The 26,852-nt window shown below is 41.1% G+C and overlaps 2 protein-coding genes across 3 annotated transcripts; one reads left to right on the top strand and one right to left on the bottom strand.

The window, feature by feature from the left end:
* LOC147368500 (olfactory receptor 7D4-like) lies at nucleotides 1-3,188 on the top strand. The gene has a single exon (XM_086409165.1). The coding sequence runs from the start codon at nucleotides 406-408 to the stop codon at nucleotides 1,435-1,437; it is 1,032 nt and encodes a 343-aa protein (XP_086265291.1). The 5' UTR covers nucleotides 1-405; the 3' UTR covers nucleotides 1,438-3,188.
* Nucleotides 3,189-12,754: 9,566 nt separating this feature from the next.
* On the bottom strand, nucleotides 12,755-26,852 carry ZNF317 (zinc finger protein 317). Of its 2 annotated transcripts, XM_086409099.1 has the most exons (7): nucleotides 26,683-26,852; nucleotides 18,942-19,061; nucleotides 18,180-18,322; nucleotides 17,624-17,750; nucleotides 17,075-17,170; nucleotides 16,507-16,589; nucleotides 12,755-16,001 (listed from the first exon to the last, which is right to left on the bottom strand). In XM_086409099.1, exons 2-7 carry the CDS (start codon nucleotides 19,039-19,041, stop codon nucleotides 14,682-14,684), a joined length of 1,869 nt encoding a protein of 622 aa, XP_086265225.1. In that variant the 5' UTR covers nucleotides 19,042-19,061; nucleotides 26,683-26,852; the 3' UTR covers nucleotides 12,755-14,681. The 2 variants fall into 2 exon arrangements, with proteins under 2 accessions (XP_086265225.1, XP_086265226.1); XM_086409100.1 differs by lacking the exon at nucleotides 18,942-19,061.

Below are 26,852 nucleotides of genomic sequence, written 5' to 3'. Positions count from 1 at the left end.
TTTTAATTTATTAATTTATTCTTGGCTACACTGGGTCTTTACTGCCACATGCAGGCTTTCTGTAGTTGCAGCAGGCTGAGGTTCCTCTCTAGTTGCTGTGTGTAGGTTTCTTATTGCAGTGACTTCTCTTGTTGCAGAGCAGGGCCTCTAGTGTACATGGGCTTCAGTAGTTGTGGCTCAAGGACCTAGTTGCTCCATGGCATGTGGAACCCTCCTGGACCAGGGGTCAAACCCATGTCCCCCTGGATTGGCAGGCAGATTCTAAAACACTGGACTCCCAGGGAAGTCCTGGAATGTTCAATTTTTAAAGAGATGTTCCAAGGAGTAGAGATCAAAAAAAAAAGGAAGGTATTATTGAGATCTTGGTTAACTAAAGAAAACTCATAGATAAGACATAAGACTTGAATGAATGAGTTTCAAGTATATGCCACATTCCTGTTTTGTCATTGTTTGAACACTATTCTTGCCTCTTTCCATAAGGCAATTTCCGTAACTTATATGGAAACAGAGAATCAGACAGTTATTTCAAAATTCATCCTTCTGGGGCTCTCGGATGATGCGGACCTTCAACCCCTCCTCATTGGACTGTTCCTGTCCATGTACCTGGTCTGTGTTACAGGGAACCTGCTCATCATCCTGGCCATCATCTCTGAGTCCAACCTCCACACCCCCATGTACTTCTTCCTCTCCAACCTGTCCTTCACTGACATCTGTTTCACCTCCACCATAGTCCCCAAGATGTTAGTAAATATCCAGAAGCAGAACAAAGGCATCACGTATGAAGGATGCCTTACCCAGATGTATTTTTTCATGACCTTTGCTGGGCTAGATAATTTGCTACTGACAGTGATGGCCTATGACCGGTTCGTGGCCATCTGTCACCCGCTGCACTACACAGTCATCATGAACCCTCGCCTTTGTGGTCTCCTGCTTCTGCTTTCTTGGCTGATCTGCCTGACATATTCTTTGTTGCAAAGTTTGATGGTTTTGAGGGTATCTTTCTGCAAAGAGACAGAAATCCCCCACTTCTTCTGTGAACTTGCTCAAATTCTCAAGCTTGCCTGCTCTGACACCCTTGTCAATGACATTGTGCTGTATTTTGTAACTGGCTTGCTGGGTATTATTCCCCTGACTGGGATCCTTTTCTCTTATTCTAGAATTATCTTCTCCATAATGGGCATGTCATCTTCTGGGGGGAAGTACAAAGCCTTTTCCACCTGTGGGTCTCACCTCTCAGTTGTCTCCTTGTTCTATGGCACAGGCCTTGGGGTCTACCTCACTTCAGGAACAGCCCACCCCTCCAGAAAGGGTTCAATAGCCTCGGTGATGTACACAATAGTCACCCCCATGCTGAACCCCTTCATCTACAGTCTGAGGAACAGGGACATGAAGGGGGCTCTAAGGAGACTTTTCACTAGAGGAACATACTCTCAGTGAGATAATGGAAGTTAAGGGCAGGCAACGGAGATCCCAAGTGCTGATAACTGGTGTCCATGAAGGTGTAATCTGAAGACATAGAAAATGAACACTACTGATGATATACTAGAAGAAAATATTTCTGAGCCAAAGACAAAGTTGAAGCAGCACACTAAAATGCTCACCATCTGCCAAGGAAAAAGAATGACCAATCAATAACTAAACTTCTCATGGAAACAAATCATTCCAAGGATTGATTCCTATAAGCATCAAGGGAGGAAAAAGCAAGTCAAGAAATGCAGATGGGGAGAGGACAAGAATGACCACAAAAATTGACACATTGGCTCACCTTTAAACCCTCTCAGTTATGTTCAAACTTCTAGCACTGTGCCTACTGGACTATGCTTTTCCCTAGTCTAGGTCTGAAAACCATTGTTTGGACTGTCTCATACCAACCTCCCTCACCCTGTAAGATTTTACCCTTATTGAGTCATGCTTTGGTGTTGGCCATTGACCTATACTCGGGACTTTAATGAGAAACTTCTTTAGGAAACTCAGTGCAGTTTCTACTTTCAGAAAAAGGAAACTCTGGTCTCTGTTGACCCATTTGATCTAAAATAAAGGTCCAAAGCATTCTACTCACTGTCTTCCTTTGCTGGTCCACACTTCCCTGAATTGTCACATGCTAGGCTTCAAATAGAAACTGTCAGCTCTTCAGAGAGCCCAAACCTGACCACCATCCTACTGTTCATTCATTTCCATAGCACTTACCGTATTTTGAGGTGGGGCAGATCACAGAGGTCAAGAGGGCTCTGGATTAATCTCTCTTCATCATTCACTAAGGGCACAATCTCATGCATGTTACTTAACCTCTTTGTGTCTCTGTGCACCATATTTCCTTCAGAGTTCCAATGGAGATTAAACATTATACATAAGATAATTCAGAACAGTGTCTGGCATTAAGTATCAAAAGATCCATGAGGGCCATCTAGGTCCATGCTCACCATGGTGAAGGTACAAAGGGATCCATTATCACCAGACCAGGTGGAAAAGCTGTAGAGGGTTGATCAGGCTATGGGTTTAGAAGAAGCTGAGTGAATTCTCAGAGCTGACTCACAGCACTGAGGACATCATGTAGGAGCAGCAGCCTGTCCAAGGCTCAGTCATGCTGAAGATCAGATCTGCAGAGTCCAGGAGAGAACATCCCTGGATCTAAAGACTAAGAATTGGACCAGGACTCCCTGTAACAGTTAACTGGGAAGGCAGAGCATCCTTTATACAGTTCAGCCCCAAGGGGAGATTCTCTTGAAATGAGGGTAAAACATTAAAACCTGCCTTGGGTTGACCTGAGGAATGTTGAACCCTCTTGGTGAATACCTGATTTGGATCCTGGCAGACTCCAATGGTTGAATTATAACTTTCTCACTTACTCTTGGACAGAGGAGCCTGGCAGGCTATACGGTCCATTGGGGCACAAAAGTTGGACATAACTAAAGCAATTTAGTACTGTTTATAAGTAGTCTCAGATTCTTCATTGGTATTAAATAATTGCTAGGGTGATTATAGAAAATTAACATCAAATGCACACATTTGCAAAAAGCAGTGGCTACCATATTTATGAACATGTTTATTTATGCCCCCATCTTGTACCAAAAGAGGTACACCTATTGGCAGGATCCTGGACTCCAGAAAGGTCTGCACAGCTGCATTCTTCTCCAGCAGGGGTCTGAGGCTGAGATACAAACTGATTGCTACTGGTGGGGGAAAAAAAAAAAAAATCACTTTATTCAATAGAACGTTTTAGCTTCCAATCATTCTATGGAACCCCTGGCCCTGGTGACCTGGAGAATTAGAATAAGATGAAGCCAAGATAGGACCATCCTAATAAGCCTGAACAGTATGATTGCCCTCCATCTTTCAATTAGTTACAAGTGTAGAGACATTTACTATATCACAGGGATTTTCAACCTGGCTACTGTTAAAATTTGGGGCCAGATAATTCTTGGGACAGAGGGTGAGGGAGGAGCAGAGGCACTGCCCTATACATTGTAGGGTGCTTAGCAGCATTCGTGGCCTTATACACTAGACACCAGTAGCTTCCCCAACTCTCACATCCCATTCAAAAAAGATTTTAAAAAAATTATCTCCAGACATTGCCAAATATCCCTTAAGAACAAAATCACTCCTGAATGAAAATCAGTGATTTACCATGACTCAGACAACTGATGAAAGGAAAATGAAGAGAAAAAAATAAAGTGACCTAAGATATCTAGATGACACCACCCTTATGGCACAAAGTGAAGAGGAACTCAAAAGCCTCTTGATGAAAGTGAGAGTGAAAAAGTTGGCTTAAAGCTCAACATTCAGAAAACTAAGATCATGACATCTGGTCCCATCACTTCATGGGAAATAGATGGGGAAACAGTGGAAACAGTGTCAGACTTTATTTTGGGGGGCTCCAAAATCACTACAGATGGTGACTGCATCCATGAAATTAAAAGATGCTTACTCCTTGGAAGAAAAGTTATGACCAACCTAGATAGCATACTCAAAAGCAGAGACATTACTTTGCCAACAAAGGTCTGTCTAGTCAAGGCTATGGTTTTTCCAGTGGTCACGTATGGATGTGAGAGTTGGACTGTGAAGAAAGCTGAGCACCAAAGAATCGATGCTTTTGGACTGTGGTGTTGGAAAAGACTCTTGAGAGTCCCTTGGACTGCAAGGAGATCCAACCAGTCCATTCTAAAAGAGATCAGCCCTGGGATTTCTTTGGAAGGAATGATGCTAAAGCTGAAACTCCAGTACTTTGGCCACCTCATGCGAAGAGTTGACTCATTGGAAAAGACTCTGATACTGGGAGGGATTGGGGGCAGGAGGAGAAGGGGACGACAGAGGATGAGATGGCTGGATGGCATCACTGACTCGATGGACGTGAGTCTGAGTGAACTCCAGGAGTTGGTGATGGACAGGGAGGCCTGGCGTGCTGCGATTCACGGGGTCGCAGAATCGGACACGACTGAGCAACTGAACTGAACTCAACTGAACTGAGACCCTGGTTTTCCAAAGGCCCCAAGTAGAACAGACCTAAGATACAAGCCTCTTCTTACAGGAAGAATGGGGCCTTAGGTCTGGTACAGAAGTATTAATGCACATTTGTTGAACTGATGAACAAATTTTAGTTCCAGAGGACATGAACCTTTTCTGTTCATTGGTTGCCTGGGAAATGATGGGGAAGCATTAAAAGGGACATGAGGAAATATTTGGGGGCATCACCATCTTGACTCTGTGATGGTTTCACAAGTGTATATATAGGTCAAAACTTATCTCAGTATATATTTTAAGAATGTGCAGCTTTATACATGTGAATTTTTTAAAGACTTATTTTGGCTGCGCTGGGTCTTCATTGCTCCATGAGGGCTTTCTCTAGTTGCGGAAAGCAGGAGCTGCTCTTCATTGTGATGCATGGGCTTCTCATGCAGTGGCTTCTCTTTTTGCACAGCACAGGCTCCAGAATGCATGCTCAGTAGTTGTGGTGCATGGGCTTAGTTGCCCAGCAGCATGTGGGATCTTCCCAAACCAGGGATCGAACCCATGTCCCCTGCATTGCAAGGTGGATTCTTAGCCACTCAACCACCAGGAAAGCCCCTTCCTTATATGTCAATTACATCTATATAAAGTTATCCTCTCTCATCTGAAATCCTTGCACTATAACACTGGGCTTGTGGTGACTGCAAAAAAAGGTACCATTTCTTCCCTTTCCTGTACCCACTTCCCTTCTTTGTAGCTCTGAAGATTCTTCCACCCTGGGCTCACCCACGTGACCAGCACTGGGCAATGGGGTGCAGGCAAACATGACACATACAGGCACTTGAAAAGCACCTGCACAGTGGAGCTTGTGCTCTTCTAGAACCCTCCAGCATCATATGTACAAAGCCCCACCTCACAAGGGCCATCTAGACTGTTGGAGGATGAGACCAGAATGAGGAGCAAGGAACCCCCAAGCCAAACAAGCAGTCGACTGCAAGCACCTTAGTAAGCCCAGCTAAGCACAGTCCCAACTGTCAACCAACAGACCTGTAAACAAGTGGTGGTTGTTTTACACCACTGTGTTTCAGGTAGTTTATTATGCAGCAACTATGAACAGGCTCCCTTCAATTCCATTCTACCAAAAAGCATGCACAGGCTACTTTTCTAAACTGAATCTCACCAAATGTCAACATATTTCTATCAACCTCAATTAACATTGAAACTGAGATTCATAAAGTCCTGATGTATGTGTGTGTGTGTTATATAATGTCCCATGTTACCCCTCTAGTTTTATCTTCTACTTCCAAGACTGTCCTTTTTTACATGTCAGAGAATGTGATGCATGATTTTCTTTGCTTTTGCACTCATGATTGACATGCTTACTCAAATCTGATCCTGAAAACTATAAATAAGCCTTCTAAGCTTAGCTTGTGTCATCTCTTCAATACAGCTCTCTTTGAACTCCAAAAGTTCAACATACCTCCTCGGGTCCTTGTTAATGGATTAACAGGCCATATTAGCCATCTTATTTATTGTTTACACAGTTCCAAACAGGAAAAGGAGTTCGTCAAGGCTGGATATTGTCACCCTGTTTATTTAACTTATATGCAGAGTACATCATGAGAAATGCTGGACTGGAAGAAATACAAGCTGGAATCAAGATTGCCGGGAGAAATATCAATAACCTCAGATATGCAGATGACACCACCCTTATGGCACAAAGTGAAGAGGAACTCAAAAGCCTCTTGATGAAAGTGAAAGAGGAGAGTGAAAAAGTTGGCTTAAAGCTCAACATTCAGAAAACGAAGATCATGGCATCCGGTCCCATCACTTCATGGCAAATAGATGGGGAAACAGTGGAAACAGTGTCAGACTTTATTTTTCTGGGCTCCAAAATCACTACAGATGGTGACTGCAGCCAGGAAATTAAAAGACACTTACTCCTTGGAAGGAAAGTTATGATCAACCTAGACAGCATATTCAAAAGCAGAGACATTACTTTGCCAACAAATGTCCGTCTAGTCAAGGCTATGGTTTTTCCAGTGGTCATGTATGGATGTGAGAGTTGGACTGTGAAGAAGGCTGAGCGCCGAAGAATTGATGCTTTTGAACTGTGGTGTTGGAAAAGACTCTTGAGAGTCCCTTGGACTGCAAGGAGATCCAACCAGTCCATTCTAAAGGAGATCAGCCCTGGGATTTCTTTGGAAGGAATGATGCTAAAGCTGAAACTCCAGTACTTTAGCCACCTCATGCAAAGAGCTGACTCATTGGAAAAGACTCTGATGCTGGGAAGGATTGGGGGCAAGGAGAAAGGGACGACAGAGGATGAGATGGCTGGATGGCATCACTGACTCGATGGACGTGAGTCTGAGTGAACTCTGGGAGTTGGTGATGGACAGGGAGGCCTGGCATGCCACGATTCATGGGGTCGCAAAGAGTGGGACACGACTGAGAGACTGATCTGATCTGATCTCTCCTCTTAGATCTTTACTCCTTTAGGGACAGCATCATGTCTTTCTTCCCAAAGCCTAATCCAGTATAAGGCCCTTAATCAATATTCACTGGTTCTTTAGAGAGGAAAAAATTCAGAGTGGGTTGGAGTTACCCAGACATTACACAAGATAGAGCTGGTTTTTGTAGGAGAAGTCCCAAGAACTCAGGCCATAATGAGACATGAAGACTGAGTAAGAATATAATTAGAAGTCCCCTCCAGAGAGACTGTGTAAGGTAGCAGGTCTGTCCCAAGAACTGGCAGAAAAGTGCAATGAGATGCAAGAGCTCTGGGGCACTTAGTTGCAGGTGGGAATTCAGTTTCCTTCTGTCCTGTTAACTGACATGATGTTGGAACTGGGCTGATGGAGTAGCTGTGTTGGATTCCCAGGGCTCCTAATTAAAGAAACAGTCTTACATTAGTCAATGCTGAGAAAAAGTACTCTTCTCCCCTTGGGCCTGGCCTCTAGGGTACATTTATTTTTTCCTCCAAATCTAGGCAAGAGCTTGTCAGTAATTGCTATTCCTTCACTAGTGAGCTGAGGAAAACTTTTGATCTGCAAAACACTCAGCACCTTCACTCATCGATGCACAATTACTGACACCAAGCACCCAAAGACCTGCATGGAGCACTGCAAGTAGAAAGGATGCAGGAAAGGAGAAATGACCATCGAATGTGATGGTCATTTGTGATGACCACTGAATCAAAAAATATTTTTAAATCATATGACCACTTTACTGACCTCTATGCTAGATGAAATGAGCTATTCCCCAAAAATACAGATTACCAATGCTGACTCCATTCAGGTTAGAAAATTTAACACAGACTAACTTCCATAAAAGAAATAAACTTCCTAAGAAAATATACCACTAAAAAACAATTCACCCAGATGGTTCATAGGGAATTCTACCAAATTTTCCAAAAACCACATAGTCCTAATGCTGTACAAACTATTCCAGAGTACTGAAAAAGAGGAAAAAATTTCTAAGTCCTCTCATGAAGCAGCCATAATACTAAAACCCAAACCAGAAAGACAGTTCTAAGAAACCATGTATCAATTACTCATGAATACCAATGCAAAATTCTCAACAAAATACTAGCAAACAATCCAACAACACATTAAGAAAATAATATACCATGGCCAATGAAATTCATTCTCGGGACACAAAATTTATTGAGTGTTGAAAATTTATTAATATATTAATAAATCAGAGGAAGAGAATCACAATCCTCCTCACAGATGTTCAGAAAAACTGACAAAATACAGTACACATCTATGATAAAATATTTAAGAACATAGAATACCTTCTCAATATAATAAAATATTGATCCTTGAAAAACATGAGTTTGAATTGCAGGAGTCCACTTACATATGGATTTTTTTTCAAAAAAATACGTATTACAGTACCACACAATCTGCAACTGAATCCTTGGATGTGGAATCATGGATATGGAGAACCAAAAAAGTTATACACAGATTTTTTACTATGTGGAGTGTCAGTGTTCCTAACCCCCATGTTGTTCAAGGGTCAATTGTATACTTCATTCTAAAAGACATTTATCTTAATCAATGGAAAAACAGGGTATTACCCCTAGAACAATACAAAAATGCCCTCTATTATCATACTAGAGGTATTAGCCAATGCAACCACACAGGCAAAAAAAAACGAGAGGCTTAAGAACTGACAAACAGGGACTTCCCTGATGGTCCAGTGGGCAAGCCTCCATGTTTCCAATGCAGGGGGCCTGGGTTTGATCCTTGGCTGGGGAACTAGATCTCATATGCATGCTGTAACTAAGAGTCTGCATGCTGAAACTAAGAGTTCAAAACCACAACTAAGAGCGCACAGCAAAAATAAATAAGTATTTTTTAAAAGACTGATAAACAAGCAAAGCTCACTCAATCTGTAGATGATACAGTAGTATGCCTGGAATATCCCAGAAAATAAATAATAAAATGAACTCAAAAAAATGAAAGAATTCAGTGAAGCAGCAAATTATAAAATCAAGATACAGTATTAGTAGCTCTCACATACAAAAGCTGTGAAGACATAATGGTTGAGAAATTTTAATTAACAATCTAAGATTAAATACTTAAGGAAAACCTAATGAGACTAGAATACTTGTAAAAGAAAATTTTTAAACATTCCTGAAAAACACTAAAGTAGACTTGAACAAATGGGAAAACATCCCTTGTTCTTGGATAAGACAACTTAACATTATAGAGATATTAATTCCCGACCAAGTTAACTTAAAAATTCAAGGCAATGCCAATAAAAATACCAACAAGCTAGTAGTATGGAGATGGACAAGTTAACAGATAAGTACACATAACCTCCCCCAAACACACACACACAATACCTAGGAAAAGACTGAAAAAGACAAACCATGAGGAGAAACTAGTCCATCCAGATACCAAGACTTATTATAAAGCTTCTTTTTTATAATTTAAACACTGTGGCATGGTGTGTGAACAAACAGAACAGTAGAATAGAATTAAGCCTAAATTTAGACCCAACGCCTATGGAATTCAGTATACGACAAAGGTGGAAAATTCCTGGGGTGAAGATGTACTTTTAAAATCAATGATGTTGGGTTAATAAGGAAAAAATAAAACAATCCTACTTTATACTCTAACACAAAAAATCAGTTCCAAGATACAGATCTAAATGTATACACAAAAACAATAAAACTTACAGAAAAAAATGTGGAATATCTTCTTGCCCTCAGGGTAGGTAAACGTTTCTTACACAAGAGGAGGATGCCATAAAGATTAGATGACATTAAAATTAAGAACTTCTTTCATCAAAAGATAACAATTAAAACACTGAAGAGACAAGTTAGAATGGGGAAAATTACTTGCAAAACATCCAGCCATAAGGCCCACATCTGGAATATATAAATCAGTACCAAAAAGGCAGGCAAATTTGGTATCATCTGATCCAATTCCATAAAAGAGCCTGTTGGAAAACTGTCTACAAACACTTTGGAAAACTGGCATCATTTGTGAAATATGCATCGCATATGACCCAGTGATATTAGTCCAGGATATAAACCCAACAGAAACTCACGCATTTATGCACTATCAGAAATATTAAAATATGCTCATAGCAGCATTATTTACAATAGCCTCAAACTGAGAAGTCAAATGTCCACCAACACAAACTGCTTAAATAAACTGGAATATTCAAACAATGGAACACAATAAAATGTACTACTATCTAGAGGAACTCAAAACAATATGGATCAGTTTCACAAAAATTTTGAGTAAATTAAGATAGATACTAAAGAACGTATACTGTTTGGCTCCATTTGTATAGGGTCCAAAAATAAAAATCCAAGCCATGTTGTCAGAGCCAGAATACCGGTCACTCGTGGGGAGTTAGGCAAGGTTTGTTATTTGGCGAGAAGGAGTTATCAGGAATGCTAAAACATGTAAAACATTTTTCTTGCCTGTTTACACAGATGAGTTCATGTGAAAATTTATGGTACATGAGTTAAGGCTTCCCTGGTGGCTCAATGGCAAAAAAGCCTGTCTACCAATGTAGGAGACATGGGCTTGATCACTGGTTTAGAAAGATGCCCCGGAGAAAAAATGGCAACCCACTCCAGTATTCTTGCCTGGGAAATTGAAATCCCATGGGCAGAAGAGCCAGGCGGTTTACGGTCCCTTGGGGTGCAAAGAAGTCGGATATGACTTAGCAAGTAAACAACAAAGTACGAGTTAAACACTTTTCTGAAGTTCACCAATGCCTGTTTTAAATGATACCACACACAAAGCATTAAACAGACACTTAGAAACACCTTTGGCATTAAGATAAACTGAACATGCACAGACCTTCAACCTAACAACTTCATACTCCTGGAATAACTCACCAACACTCCAGAAAGCGTGTTATACATTTTCTTACAACAGCATTGTTCATAATCGGGGAAAGTGGAAACAGTCCAGGAACTGTACATCAGCTGTTGTTAAACAAATTGTGGGATGATAAGGAACCACTTATCCGAAGTGAAAATGAAACTACAGCCATATGCAATGTGACTCTCAAAATACCCTTGCTAGTTAGCCAAAAAGTTCATTTGGCTTTTTCCTGAGATCTTACAGAAAGACCCAAGTGAACTTTTCGGCCAACCCAATACTAATACTGTAATTTTATTTTCAAACTCTATAAACTTTTTATTTTGTATTGGGCTATAGGTGATTAACAACGTTGTGATAATTTTACATAAACAGTGAAGGGATTCAGCCATACATATACATGGATGCATTCTCCCCTGAACTCTCCTCCCATCCAAGCTGCCACATAACATTGAGCAGAGTTCCATGTGCTATACAGTAAGCCCTTGTTAGTTATCCATTTTAAATACAGCAACTGGACATCATTATACTTAACTTGAACTCAGCAATGAACTTCTAACAGATTTCTGTTTTGTATCCTATCCCTCTACTCAGCCAACCAACCCAGAAGCCAATATGATTCTTTAAAACAGAGATGGAATAGTTGTTACTTCTCTATACAGAACCCTCCATTGACCTTCTACAGAGAATAAAAGGCAAAGTCTTTCCAGTCGACCTACAAGATGCCTCCGTGAAAAGGATCCCAATCCAGCTCTGACCTTACCACCTTCTGTGACTCCTAAGCTTGCCAGATTTCAGCCACACTGGCCCTAGCAAGCAAAATTCTTTTTTCATGACCTCTGAACTGCCTCGGGTGCTCTTGAGCACATTAGAACGTGGCACACACTTGCAGGGAATTTACATCTCTGCTCTATAATGTCCCCTTAAGCAACAGGTTTTCCCTATCCATAAAATAGATTCAATGAACCCCCACATCCCTGTCATCATCACCGTGCTTAAATTTGGGGGCACTGAACTGACTGCCGATATACCACATATTTATTCATTTGTTTATCACGTGCCTTCATCCCATGTAGAATGTGATTACCATAAAGGCAAAAATCCTGATTCATCACTACAGACTCAGGGCACAGAACAGGGCCTGACATAAGAATGAACTTGAAACACGGGCACAGGGACCTCCCTGGTGGTCCAGTGGGTAAGACTTGTGTTCCCAAAGCAGGGGGCCCAGGTTCCATCCCTGGAACTAGAGTCCACATGATGCAACTAAAGATCCTGTATGCCCAACTAAGACCTGGCACAGCCAGATAAATAAATATTTAAAACAAATAAACAACAAAAAAGGCATTACAACTTGTTAATGAGCTGACTTAAAACAAGTAACATTAAACTTCCTTGCCTCAGATTGCCCATATGCAAAAGCGTGTTATTGGCAGTACCTATTTCTCAGGGCTTTTGCGAAAACCAATACACTTACTTCAACACAAGTCAAGAAATAATACTTAAGCACATCAGAGACATGAAATACAATTTTATAAAAACAGGGGTACAGGATTTTTGTTATTTAGTCACTAAGTCATGTCTGACTCTTTTGCGATCCCATGGACTGTAGTCTGCCAGGCTCCTCTGTCCGTAAGATTTCCCAGGCAAGAATAACGAAGTGGGTTGCCACTTAATTCTTCACGGGATCTTCCCAACCCAGGGATGGAACCCAGGTCTCCTGCATTGCAGGTGGATTCTTTACCACTAAGCCACCGGGGATGCCCTTAAGGATTTTTAAAAACCCAAATCCAACAATTATAAGCAGATTATACCAACATGTATAGCAGCAGCTACCCAACCCCACTAATGACTTGATGCATGGGTTACAGACAACATCCAATCTGGTACAGAAGAACATTCCCACCACCAATAAAACAATTATTAAATAGATTAAACAATGAAATATCCAAAGCAGCTTAAACCAATAACCAGTTTTATTTTTTCTCATGTAATAGTAAGTATGGAAATAACAAATCCAGGGCTAGTGCAGACACTCAAAGAGGCCACCAAGGAAGCCAAGATTATTGTGATTTTTCTGCAGTAAACTGCCCCACCCCTCTTGCTTAGCCTGTGGCTTGCATCCTCATGGTCATAAGATGGATCTTTAACACTAGGTACTGGATCTCTTCTCAAGGTGAGAAGTAAGGGAAATAAAGGGGGGTGGGGGGAGCGCACACAAAAAATGTAGAGAGGAATCCAGGTAAGACAGACCCTTTTTCAAGCGCTTTCTCCAGTCTGTATCATGGCATCTGCTTTTTTTGTCAATGGCCAGGCTGTGGACATGGACTCTACTAGTTGCAGGAAAACTTGGAAGAGATTTTCTAAAATAGCATACCTTACTAATCAGAACTTGGATCTTTCTGATATGAAAGAAAAAGATACTGAAGATGCAACTACAAGTTTAGGTTACCTGTGGCTGGACAGGAGGCCAAAAACATTTCAAAGGACCAATTTGATGATGACATCCTGCTCTGATCACAACTTATTTGAATTAGATATTTGTAACAAACAGGTACTAAAAATACCCACAAGTTACACAGCACATGACACTATTCTAAACAAACAAACAAAAAACCCACTGTTTAAAATAAGTTGTCCAAAAGGAAATAAACACATATCACAAATGAAATTATAGTAGAATTACTATGTACAAACCTTCTGTGATGAGGCATGAGGGTTATTTGCAAGAGCATAACATTAAAATTAAAGACTGAAAAATTAATGAGCTGGGGTCCATTTTCGTGATAGAAGACTGACTGATAAGTGCAATTCCACATGTACTGAGAAATCCTAATGGGGAAAGAATTCTGATACACACACTTGAGAAGGCTGTGGATGAAACTCCACAGAGGGATTGTCTGCAGTGTGGGTTCTCATGTGATTCCTAAAACAATTACACTGAGTATAGTTTTGAAGCTGTAAATAGGAATTTCTCATAATGTGAGTACCCACGTGTTTCACAAAAATATGAGGAATTGTTGGTTAAAATTTCTCAACCTTAGCAGTACTGACATTCTGGGGCACATACTTTCTCCCTCTTGAGGAAAGCCCCTGTGCATTGTAGGATATTTAGCAGCATCCTTGGTGTCTTCCAAAACATGCCAATGGCAACCCCCCCTCCACTTTTAAAGACCAACTACGTCTCTAGATTTGCCAAATGTCCCCCAGGGAGCAAAATTATCCCCACTGCTGTAGATAAAGAATTGGCTTTTTTTTTTTTTTTCTGTAAAGGGCCAGAGAGATGAGTATTTTAGGCTTTGTGGGCCAAAAGTGGTCTCCATCACATATTTTTCTTCTTTAAAAACACCACCACTATTCTAAACTTGCCAGCTGCATTAAAACAGACAGCTGGCTATAGCTTGCCAACCTGTTACTGGCTTCCCCGTGGTCCTTATTTCATAGATTTTCCTCTTTAGTGTGATTTCTCTCATAAAGGATACAATCAGACCAGGAAAGGTTTGTCCAGTCATGGAATTTACAGAGATCCTCCAGGATGAGCTTGTTCTTGTGCCCAGAGGTACAAGATGGTACTAAAGTCATTCTGACATTAAATACCAGGTTAGGGGTTCCCTCTCAAAGTTCTCCTGTTTGTTGAGAGCTACATGTACACTGACGGCTTCCTCACACCTCAGATATATGTTTTCTCAACCACCTTGAGTTCTCATAGTTCCAATGTGACATGGAAAAATCCAAGTCTTTCCATAGTTCTTATACAAACTGGATTTCTCCCAAGTTAACAATTTATACCCAGTGAGATGAGTTCCTCAAAGCTTCCTGCCTTTCTGACACCTGTCAGGTTCCCTGCCAATCTGAGTTCTCATGTTTTTCTTTAAAAAAGATGTGTCATTGGAGTCTTTTCCACACCGATGACACAAAGAGCTTCTCACCCCGGTGAGTTTTCACGTGGCTCCTGAGGGACGAATGGTCACTGAAGGCTTTCCCGCAGGCCAGGCACTCATAGGGCTTCTCCCCAGTGTGTATCCTTCTGTGCACATTGAGGTTCGAACCGATGCTGAAGGCCTTCCCACAGTGGTCGCACTCGTAGGGCTTCTCTCCTGTGTGACTTCTCATGTGTGTCTTGAGGGTCGACTGGTTTCTGAAGGCTTTCCCACACTGTCTGCATTCAACACGCTTCTTCACGAGATGAATGCTCATGTGCCTCCTCCGGGATAAATAGTCTCCAAAGACCTTCCCGCAGGCAGCACACTCATAGCGTCTCTCTTGGGTGTGGATCTTCCTATGCGCAGTTAGGTTGGAGCTCGCACTGAAGGCTTTCCCGCAGAGGTCACACCCATATGGCTTCTCTCCAGTATGGGAATTCATGTGAGTCTTGAGGATGGACTGGTTCCTGAATGCCTTCCCACACTGTCTGCACTCAACAGGCTTCTTTACAATATGAATTCTCATGTGTTTCCTCCGGGACAGGAGGTCCCCAAAAGATTTCCCACACTCTTTACACTCGTAGGTTTTCTCCACTGTGTGGTTCTTCTTGTGCAAGTTAAAGTTTGACTTCCACCGGAAGGCTTTTCCACATTGCGTGCACTCATAGGGCTTCTCCCCAGTATGATTCCTGACATGCTCTTTGAGGTGGGAGGGGTGCTGGAAAGCCTTGCCACAATCATGACACTCGTAGGGTCTCTCCCCAGTGTGTGTTCTCCTGTGGGCAATGAGGTGGCAGCTCCGGCCATAAGCCTTCCCACACTCATCACACTTGTACGGCCGCTCCCCAGTGTGGACTCTCATGTGTATCTTCAGGGAGGAGAGGGTGCGGAAGGCATTCCCACATTGAGTGCAGTCGAAGGGCTTCTCTGTGAGATGAGTTCTTGAGTGACTCCTGAGGGCTGAGGGGTCATTAAAAGCCTTCCCACAGGCATTGCACTCATAGGGCTTCTCCCCAGTATGTATTCTCCTGTGCCGTGTGAGGGAAGCACTTGTGGTGAAGGCTTTCTGGCACTGATGACATTCATGCATCTTCCTCCCATTGTAAATGCTCACATGTTGGGTTACATGGGACCTGTTCCTGAAAGTCACCCCGCAGTCCCGGTGGTGGTACGGTCTCTTGCCAGTGTGCCTTCCCATCTGCTGAGTGAGATGAGCGCCTATGCTGAAGACGTCAAACAGGTTAGTGTACTCCGCAGACTCCTCTCCAAGCTGACTGTTTTCCTGTTGATGGAAAGGGAGCACTAAGGCATTCAGGAAATGACTAAGGCATTTCCCATGTTTGTTACATTCCTAAGACTATCCCCACATAAACTGATATAAGTAGAAGCATACTGTAATTACTAATGATGTCACAATCTGCAAAGCCGAAGTTTTGCTCCTGCCCTGTATGGACTCCATCAAAAAAGGAAATAAATGAATGCCATGAATGTAACTTTCACAAAGCTTCTTGCATATATACTTTGTTAACTGTTTAAAACTAAATTAAGCCAACACTCAACATCTGAGATGTAGTTATAGAAATAATTACTCAATAGGACTTTAAGAAAAGTCTGGGGCCAAATTCAGGGTTTTCCCCAAACTGTAATACTATCTCTATCACTGTTTGCTCTTCAGGGTGGCTGAGGGGTGTAGGGGACCTGCCTGGTTTTGAGAAGCTTTTCTAACTCAGGCTGACCCTGTCCTCTCCCAATATGGAAGAGTCAGAATTATTCCAAGGAAATCTTACCACTGTCACACCATTAGATGTTTCCTTCCCAAAAATATCTTCCATAAGAATTGACCATTTGGTTTTAGATGGCGTTGCCCAATCTGAAACAAATTGGGAAAATATCAACCTGCTGGTGAAGGAAAATGGTGGGATGACGGTGACAAAAACAGAGGTGGCTTTCTTTGCAGATACAAACCATAAAGAAGAGAAGGGAATGTGAGAGGGGAGAACACACATAAGTAAAAAGGACTGAGAAATCTGGACGTGTGAGACATTTGGCAATGAAGGGGGTAGAAATGTAAGTTGACTCACTAAGAATTAACTCTTCAAATACTGACATTGATAATGATATTAAGAGTATGACCAGGAATGTTGAATAGGAAAGAATGGGACAAAGAGCCCACATGGCCACCTCAAATTTAAAGATGAAGGGACACGGAAACCAAAAAACTTTTAAGAGGATGGAGGTGTAGTGAAAGAGAAAGCGCATTTTCAACCTGGGTGAGGTTTCCCAATGAAACTCCATTCATCCCCATTGCTGGCAAGGGCAGATTCTCGGCAGCACTTCTGTCTGCCTGGTGCTTACCGGGACAAGGGCCTCGGTGAAGTTCCCGATCCTCTGTCCTCAGCTCCTCTTCTTGCTCCAAGTGGGAGATGAGGCTGGGTTTGCCCACCTGGCACCCTACTCACAGGGAAAGACATATGTTGAGGGAAGATCGTGCAGAGGACCACCCCTTCCAATAGTCTGGGGTCAGTGTTTTGGTCTTCAGTGTTCTGAGGATGGACAAGTCTGACTTAGGAGCAGCAAAACGGCGGTGCCACATTTCTAAGGAACACAGTGAAAGGCTTTCATAAAACACAAAATCCCAAATATTCCCACACATTTTGCCCTTCAAAAGAATGAGGATTTCTTAACTCAGAAAACTATGCCCAAGCTCAGACACACATAACCTCCAAGGTCAATGCAGTGGACAGATCTCAATATCCAAAGGGAGATACCACTAGGGCAGGGACCAGGTCAACTTGTTCATAACTGTATTCTAAATCCCCACACAGTTCCTGAGCCACAGCAAGCTCTTGTAACAAGGACATTTGATTCATGAATGAACAAATGAAGAAATGACACCAGCCTTACCCACTGAAGCAAGGTTGCTGTAGTTCTCCAGCATCACATCTTTGTATAGTTTTCTCTGAGTAGAGTCCAGCAAGGGCCACTCCTTCTCAGTGAAGTCCACAGCAACATCCTGGAAAGTCACTGATTCCTGAAACACCACACACATTTGGGGTCAGTGAGAACCCAGCCAGTGAGAACTCATCCAGATGGCTGAGGACAAAGACTACGTGTGAGAGACTCTAAACACAGGATTTTCAATACAGGGCTCTGAGGTCTAAACATTTATTTTAGAAGACAGTCCTTAGATGTCTTCTCTTCCTTATAAGATAATTTCATCCTATCTCATTGCTTCAAATCCAACTCTGACATGGGATCAAACCTCCTTTCACTTCCAGCCTGGCCTGAGAGCTTTGAGCTGTATGATGAAAAAACAACCTGTTACATGTCATTTTCCCTAACATCCCTGATACCAACCTCACAACCTTCTCTGGCTCTGCCTCTTGCACTCTAATCAGGCATCCATCAGCCTAGATGAGACCCTCCCCCACCTTCAGGGGTCTTAAAGAGCTTGGTATACCTGGGATGGTTCAACACTGGTTGATGTATGAGGCTCCAGGCCATTGCATGCAAACAGGTCCACATCCTGGGGACAGGAATGGTCTTTTGAAGAAAGAGGAACTTCTGACTCATGGATATAGGCAGGCTCCTGACTGGGCATAGCTAGAGAAGAGAGAACCCATGAGGATTAAAGCCCACCTGACACTCGCAAATCAGGAAATGATCCCATACTAATTATGTGTGTAGGCAGTGCACATGCCCCAATCACAATCACACACACACACATACACAAGTTGTGTGACAAGCCAGAGCAACCCTGCTCCACTCAAGGATAGGAAAAAGAGTGGTGGGCCTACATAGCCATAAAGAAAATGACACACATCCTCAAAAAATAAAAAAGAAACTAATATACGTTCTCAAAAAAAAAAGAAAATTATATACATTCTCAATTTATGAGTGAAGAAATGAAAGCTCTAAGAGATGGAGCTATTACTTTGCTCAGATTTGTCAAAATAATAAATGGGTTATCAATTACCTGTAGCCTTCTTAACTCACCAACTACAAACACTCCCTGCCTCACCCAAACTCACAAAGACCCTGAATCAGACATAGTTGCCAGGGGAGCTCTCAGGACTTTGCCCCACCCACTTCAGTTCACACATCCTCTACCATTTTTGACCTGGCAGCCCTCCCACCAGCTATGCACATCCTTGCCCTCAGTGAGGTGGCAGGAGCCACAGAAGCTTGATTTCTGAGGGCATTCGACACCCAAAGAATTTACCACATGTGGGAGCCAGGCCGAGAGCTGCCATCTTGCGAGAATGACAGTAAATCTGCCTGAAGAACAGGGCCTTGGACCAGGAAGCTACTTTCTCTCTCATGGGTCTCCTGGAGTGGACATCTGTAGGAAATGAGAGAAAGACTACTAGGTGTAGCCAAAGGTTTTCTGTCTCTCCCACTCACACGACAATTCTGACTTTTGTTTTTCAGCATTTCCTCTTTTGGGCAGCAAGTTCTGTCACATCCTGGGCCTTAACCTTGCTTAGGTAAAACCTCCAGGCAACATGGTGGAGGTCCTGGACCCACCTCAACTAAGACTCAGAGTCAGTCTCTCAAGTAATGTGTCACCAATTGTTATTCAGTCGCTAAGCCATGTCCAACTCTTTGCGACTCCATGGACCATAGCCCACCAGGCTCCTCTGTCTATGAAATTTCCCAGGCAAGAATACTGGAGTGGTTGCTATTTCCTACTCCAGGGGACTGTCCCAACCCAGGGATCAAACCTGCATCTCCTGCTTGGCAAGCAGATTCTTTACCACTGAGCCACATGAGAAGTCCATGTTACCAATTACAATTATACTAAACTCTGTCACTCACTAAACACTTAAGCTCCAGATTTATTCAAGGCTCATCCTGGCTTATGATGGTTCAAGTAACCATGAGGAGGATCCGTCTAGGACCATGTGTTCTGATCTCCAATGCCTTTTGGCCCCATACTCTATGTCAACATACACAACTGTGAGCTACAGCTCAGGGCTTTTCATCACTAGAATCAGGTTCACCTCACTAACAATGATTCAAAAATTTGCTCTCTGGACAACATCTCCTATGCAATGTACACCGTTAGACAAGAAGTGCCAGGAAGACAAAGATTTTTCACGTCTTTGTTTTGTTCACTGCTGCAGTGTCTTTTCCATGTGGCTCAGTGGGTAAAAGAACCCACCTGCCAATGCAGGAGACATAAGAGATGCAGATTCAATCCCTGAGTCAGGAAGATCCCCTGGAGAAGAAAATGGCAACCCGCTCTCCAGTATTTTGTCTGGAAAATCCAATGGACAGAGGAGCCTGGCGGGCTACAGTCTATGGGGTCACAAAGAGTTGGACGTGACTAAGCAACTGAGTACACAGTGTCTGGAATAGCACCTCAAATAATAAACAGGTTTAAAGTGAGTGAAAGAATGAATGGTGACAAATAAGCTGATCCACGTTTCTCTCCATATTGAGATGACATCCCTGGGCCTTGGGGTCTTGGGAAGATCACAAGGGATGGAACTTGGAGGGGAGGGGGATCCTGTTCAGATCCTATGAGATATATGTTGACACAGCCATGTGGCTTAGGCACGCCTTGGCCCTCACTGTTCACATCTGCAATATGGGGCAAGGTACACAAGTGGTTAAAGCCTGGATGGAGAATGCACTCACATCAATTTCAAATCTGTGGGATATTTTCAAAGTCTCATGGTAATGTAAACTATAGACCAGAGCAAGGTTCTGGAGTATTTCTCATCTGAGCAATTATACCACTTGTTGAGCTAGAATTGGTGACCCTGGATACAGATCTCAGCATCACACGAGCACAGAGTTAAAGCCATCATGTATTCTGCATGCTCACATGCATTTCTACCTCACCCTAATCTTACCACTGCTCCTCACAATTACAAAAGACCTACCTTCATCGTTTTTGAGTCCAAAACACATTCTATCCTTCACAATTGTTCTATTATGATTTCTCCTTTTGTGGCCATAATTCCTCCAATATTTGATTTAAAATCTCCATATTCAATTTTGTAATACAACCCAGAGATATTCAGAATTTGCAGGTGGAACTACTACAGAGAGAATAATCTTTCCGTTACTTTTATTGAGTGGTATTTCTGCCCCTGATAGAATTGCTTCTACCAGTCATTCCTGTAGGCCCAAAGAAACAATAGTTTTGAGAATACTGCAAGCCATTTTTTTTACTCCAGAAATGTGTTACACTCATAAATTAACATCTCTATACTTCACTATCTGTAAGCTTTCAACTAATCAGATGAAATGTCCCAGGGGATAAAAGGACAGATTAATACTTCTGTTTCCAACAGGCAATCTACATATACTGGTTAAATCTTCCATTCAAAACTATTTTAAGTGCAATTCAAAATAAACACAGGTATTTTTTAAAATCATTCACACACTGGTAATAAATATGCAGAAATTTTAAAATGTGTAATTTCTAAAAGGACAATTACAATTGTTAAAATAAAGGCAAAATATTGAAATAAAGAGTTTCATCAGATTACACAGTCCCCCTCTTAAAAAAAAAAACAAAAAAAAAACCATTTTCCAGAGTCTTACACAAAGTGTGGTCCTCAAGCCAGCTGCATAAACATCACCTAGAGAACTTTAATAATTCTACTTCCCAGTTCATATCCAAGCCCAATTAAATGAGAGTTTTGAAGCAGACTGATGAATCTATTTTATTAATAACAAGCATTATAGGTGACTTTTACACAGGCTTAAATTTAAAAACCACTTCTAGAGAATAAACATGAGGGCACACAGATAAAGAGATGATAAGCATAAAGAGCCATGGGAGACAGAGGAAAATGGCTGAACTGATTCTAAACAGAATTCTAAAAGGAGAAGGAAGGAGTCCAGGCAATTATTGCAAAACACAGTAGCTGTGAATTTCTCATTTCAAAAGACAAATATAAAGACACTGAAGATAAAAACAGATCACAGTTATATACAATTAAACTGAATCAGAGAACAAAAATGGCAAAAGAATATCTGAACAGCAGCCCGGGAGGAAAATCCTTTAAGGCAATGGTTCTTAAACTTCAAGTTGCATCTCAATCACCTGGAGAGCTTGTTAAAACTGGAAATGTATTTTAAAAAACTCACATTGCTAGGTCCTGCTGCTGCTGCTGCTAAGTCGCTTCAGTCGTGTCCGACTCTGTGCGACCCCACAGACGGCAGCCCGCCAGCCTGGGATTCTCCAGGCAAGAACACTGGAGTGGGTTGCCATGTCCTTCTCCAAAGCATGAAAGTGAAAAGTGAAAGTGAAGTCGCTCAGTCATGTCTGATTCTTTGCGACCCCATGGACTGCAGCATACCAGGTTCCTCCGTCCATGGGATTTTCCAGGCAAGAGTACTGAAGTGGGGTGCCATCGCCTTCTCCGTCGCTAGGCCCTAGCCCCAGTTTTTGACTCCGAAGATATGGGGTGTGAAATGCAAGAATATGCATTTATAACAAATTCCTGGTGATGATGATGCTGTTGGTCTGAAGAACACACTTTAAGAATCACTGCTTTAAAAAAGTAAAACAATAGGCTGACACATGACTTCTGGCCAGCAATAATGGGAGCCAGAAGATAGTGGAACATCTTCATGGCTCTGGAATATACTTTAAAAATCAAAATGTCCATTAAGATGGCAAAATAACATCATATTTGAACTTGCCACTCACAGAAAAGAGAAATTCTAAAACAAATATTTTAGGGAGAAAGGAAAATTCAAGGAAGCAAAGACTGTTAAGAACTTACACCAAAGGGTCCAAGAACCAAAAAAAGAACACAACAAGGAAAATGTGTGGGTATAATGAAACTAAACATGACTATACACGATAATCTCTTTTGAGTTTAAAAAAAAGACAGAATTAGAATGCATGATCAGTGGCATGATCTGATGGTCCAGTGGCTAAAATTCTGCTCACAATGCAGGGGTACCAGGTTCAATCCCTGGTCAGGGAACTTGACCCTGCATGCCACAAAATAAAGATGAAGATTGAAGATCTTGTTTGCCACAACTAAGACCAGGTACAACCAAATAATTAAATAAATATTTTTTAAAAATAATAAAATAAAACGGATGATCACAAAACCGTGTAAACGAGGAGAGTGATAAGGTATCAAAAATCTAAATTTCATGAACAAACAAGGATAAGAATTCTCCCAGACAACTACTAAGATAATACACATAAATTCTATATATATATACACATATATATACACACATGATAAATTCAAAACATGCAGAGAAAAATGTGGAGTGAACAAAATTCTCAAATCAAAAGCTAGAGGGCAGGGAAAGAAAAATCTATAAAAAACCTGACCAAATGCTTCAACTACAGTAGAGAGATTCTCAAAATGGAGTAAAAACAATCCAGTTATATGGTGTTTGCAAGAACGTCTTAAAAATAAGGATATAGCAAGAATGGAAAGGTAAATTGGCTTTCCTTGTGGCTCAGCTGGTAAAGAATCTGCATACAATGCAGGTAGACCTGGGTTCAATCCCTGGGTTGGGAAGATCCCCTAGAGAAGAGAAAGGCTACCCACTCCAGTATTCTGGCCTGGAAAATTCCATGGACTGTATAGTCCATGGGGTCACAAAGAGTCGGACATGACTGAATGACTTTCGCTTCACATACAAGGCAAATACTTTTTTAAAAATCTGGTTTAAATATTTTAATACCAGAATGAATTAAAGCAAAAAGGCTAAGAGTAAAAACTGAGGAACTGCATAATGAAAAAAGGTATAACCCCTGAAAAAGATATATACTGTTTTAGCTATATACTATATATGTTTTAGCCTCAAAAATACAGGCGGAGGGTGGTAGGTCTCTAAGGAGAATGGACAAAGCCACTACCAGAGCTCTCAATAATACATTCGCTCAGACAACTCAATAACTACATGCAGACTGCACAAGATGAAATAGTATTTCCTAACTATAAAATCCAACCACACACGGGGTACAATGTGTGTCTCAGAAAATGGCATCAAGCTGACTACAGTGTAAGTTAGCAAACAATAACCAAAAGATAACCGGAAAAAAAGTCACAGAAATTGAAACTAAAAGTCCTAAATAACTTTCATGTCAAAGAAGTTATAGAATTTGATAATACTTAGAACTGAAATACAATAGAATACTCACTTCAGTCCTTTACGATGTGCAGGTATCCAATGTAAGAAATTGTAAAGAAACATGCCAAGAAAGTAAAAGAAGAAAATTATAAAGAACACAAAGTTATGAAATAGAAAACATACATATTATAAAGTGGTTCAATCAAGCCAAAAGTTTTAAGAGAAAAACAGAATTGACACAATTCTGACAGGACTTATTTAAAATAAAGGAAAGAACATATAAATATGAGAATGAAAAACTGGTAACATTACATATGTATCAAGCATTAAAAACATAGTAAGAGATGACTTCATGGCAAACAGATGGGGAAACAATGGAAAGTGACAGACTTTATTTTTGGGGGGCTCCCAAATCACTGCAGATGATGGCTGCAGCCATGAAATTAAAAGACACTTGCTCCTTGGAAGAAGAGCTACGACCAACCTAGACTGCATATTAAAAAGCAGAGACAAAGGTCTGTCTAGTCAAAGCTATGGTTTTTCCAGTAGTCATGTATGGATGTGAGAGTTGGACTATAAAGAAAGCTGAGCGCCAAAGAATTGATGCTTTTGAACTGTGGTGTTGGAGAAAACTCTTGAGAGTCCCTTGGACTGCAAGGAGATCCAAACAGGCCATCCTAAAGGAAATCAGTCCTGAATATTCATTGGAAGGACTGATGCTAAAGCTGAAACTCCAATCCTTTGGCCACCTGATGTGAAGAACCACTCACTGGAAAAGACCTTAATGCTGTGAAAGATTGAAGACAGGAGGAGAAGGGAACAACAGAGGATGAGATGGTGGGATGGCATCACTGACATGATGGACATGAATTTGAGTAGGCTCCGGGAGTTGGTGATGGACAGGGAAGCCTGGCATGCTGCAGTCCCTGGGGACACAAAGAGTCAGACATGACTGAGCGACTGAACTGAACTCAATTCAAGACCATACTTTAACAACTTTGATTATACAATTTAGCTTTAGATGAATGAATAAGTTCCTAAAGAAATTTTATTTACCACAATTAAATAGAGAACTTGGATGCCCTTTGACTTTTAGAGAACTGAAACAACAGCTTTAGAAAAAAAAAATCTCCAGACCCCAGTGGTTTTTCCTGGTACGATTCCCTTGTAAAGAAAAAGTGATTCTACTCTTAGGTAAAATATTCCAGAGTTTAGAAATAAAGAGAGAACACTCCCACCCCATTTTATGAGGCTGGCATAAACCTGAAACAGAAAAGGAAAATTACAAACCAATTTCACTCAAATGTACATTGGTTTAATTCTGTAATTGGTTTAATACTATTACCAGGTAAATAAGATAATCATATTTTTCACTTATTCATTTAAAGCACAAACAGAACTAGAACCTACAGATCAGGAATAGTTTGAGATGACTGAAGTACATCAACACATCAAAGTAGATGCTGGAAAAAAAAAATCATTTGGTAAGAGTGATTTTCATGACAAAAAACTCTTAGATTAGGAAAAAGGAGCTTCTTTTACCCAACACTATTTTTAAAAAAAAAAAGCTTTCAGCTAACACTCAAGTTAATTCCCCTTAAGGTCAGAAAGAAAACAGGACTGCCTCAAGTTGGCTTTTCGACCTCCATTCAATGCTACTGGAAGTCCAGCAAAGAAAGTAAATAATAAAAATAAATGTGTGATACGAAAGAAAAACATAAATATACATCAGTACTTTCCAAGGAATAAAACTAACAATAACAAAAACCATTATATCTTTCTTGCTGATACTCATAAAACTTGACTGAAAAGCATTATAGAAGATGTAACCAGTTAACTGTAAAACTCAATGGCATAATAATGTCAATATTCTCAAAATTTATACACACGCACAGGTGTGTGTGTGTGTCTGTGTGTGTATGTATATGTGTGTGTGTGTGTGTGTATAACACAGTTTGCAAATAAAACCACAGTATATGGAGCTTTGTAGACTAAAATTTAAGTCACTATGTATCTAAAAAAGAATGGTAGGCGCATATCTCTGAAAATACTTGGGTGCATGTAATTCATAGTAAGTAATTACCAAAATTAGGAAATACATTTTTAAGAAAACATATAAGCAGTAAAATCCAGGGAAAAAATCATGGAGAAGGAGGTGGATACAGTTCAGAAGAATACAGGTTTCTGAGTTTTCATAATCTTATTTTTCTTGTCCTAGTTTGAGGAATCACTTTCTTCTTCTTTTAATTTTGTGTGTTTTCATACTTTGGGTGGGGGGGACATATATGTCTTATATTCTAATTTTAAAAATTATTCGAAGGGAAAATAGAAAGCACCGAATAAAATGGCAAAACTCAATGCAAATATTAGTAATCACATTAAATATTAATGGACTAATTCTCAAGTTAAACAACAATGTCGAAGTGCATTTTTAAATCTAGTCATAGACTATTTTCACGACAGTCAACTAAAGTAAATAACAGAGAAATTTAAGTGTAAAAAAGCATTCAAGACAAATGTTAACTGAAAGAAAACCAGTGTGCTGCTATTAATATTAGACAAAAATGACCACAAAGCAAAAGGTAGGTAGTTTATCCTTGGGTCTCCAATTCCTGACTCACAAATCCACCTCAATAACGTCCTGACCTCATCTGGAATGGACTTCTCTGTCCCCACCCCAAGATGTCAATTATTTTGGACTACATCACTGGTGCCTCACCCGGGTCCTAAACTTCGTCACCAGCACTTCATACCGCTTATCACAGTGTCTAAAACACACTCCTGCCTGGCTTCTCGGTCCCAGGTCCCGTCCCCTGTTAACTCCGCCGGCCTTCTGGGCCTCCCGGGTTCTCATGAAGGCCAAGAGTAAAGGGTTAAGTGAGGAAAGCAGGACTTACATCACCGACAGTAGAATCATGGGAAGCAAAGGTCACGGAAGCTGCGGCCGAAGGGATGACAAGTTCATACGGAAAGTCCGATCGGCCGCGGGGACCAAGAGCTTGTAAGAAGCTACGGTGGACCACTCCTCTTCCCATGTGTATAGCAGCACTCTCCTCCCAAGAGTAAT

Source organism: Bos grunniens, chromosome 7, assembly GCF_055505025.1.
Source record: "Bos grunniens cultivar Pamir isolate PY7600 chromosome 7, Bosgru_T2T1.0, whole genome shotgun sequence".
Lineage (NCBI taxonomy): Eukaryota > Metazoa > Chordata > Mammalia > Artiodactyla > Bovidae > Bos > Bos grunniens.
The sequence above is the reverse complement of the archived record's forward strand: the minus strand, read 5'-3'. Positions and strand labels throughout refer to the sequence as shown.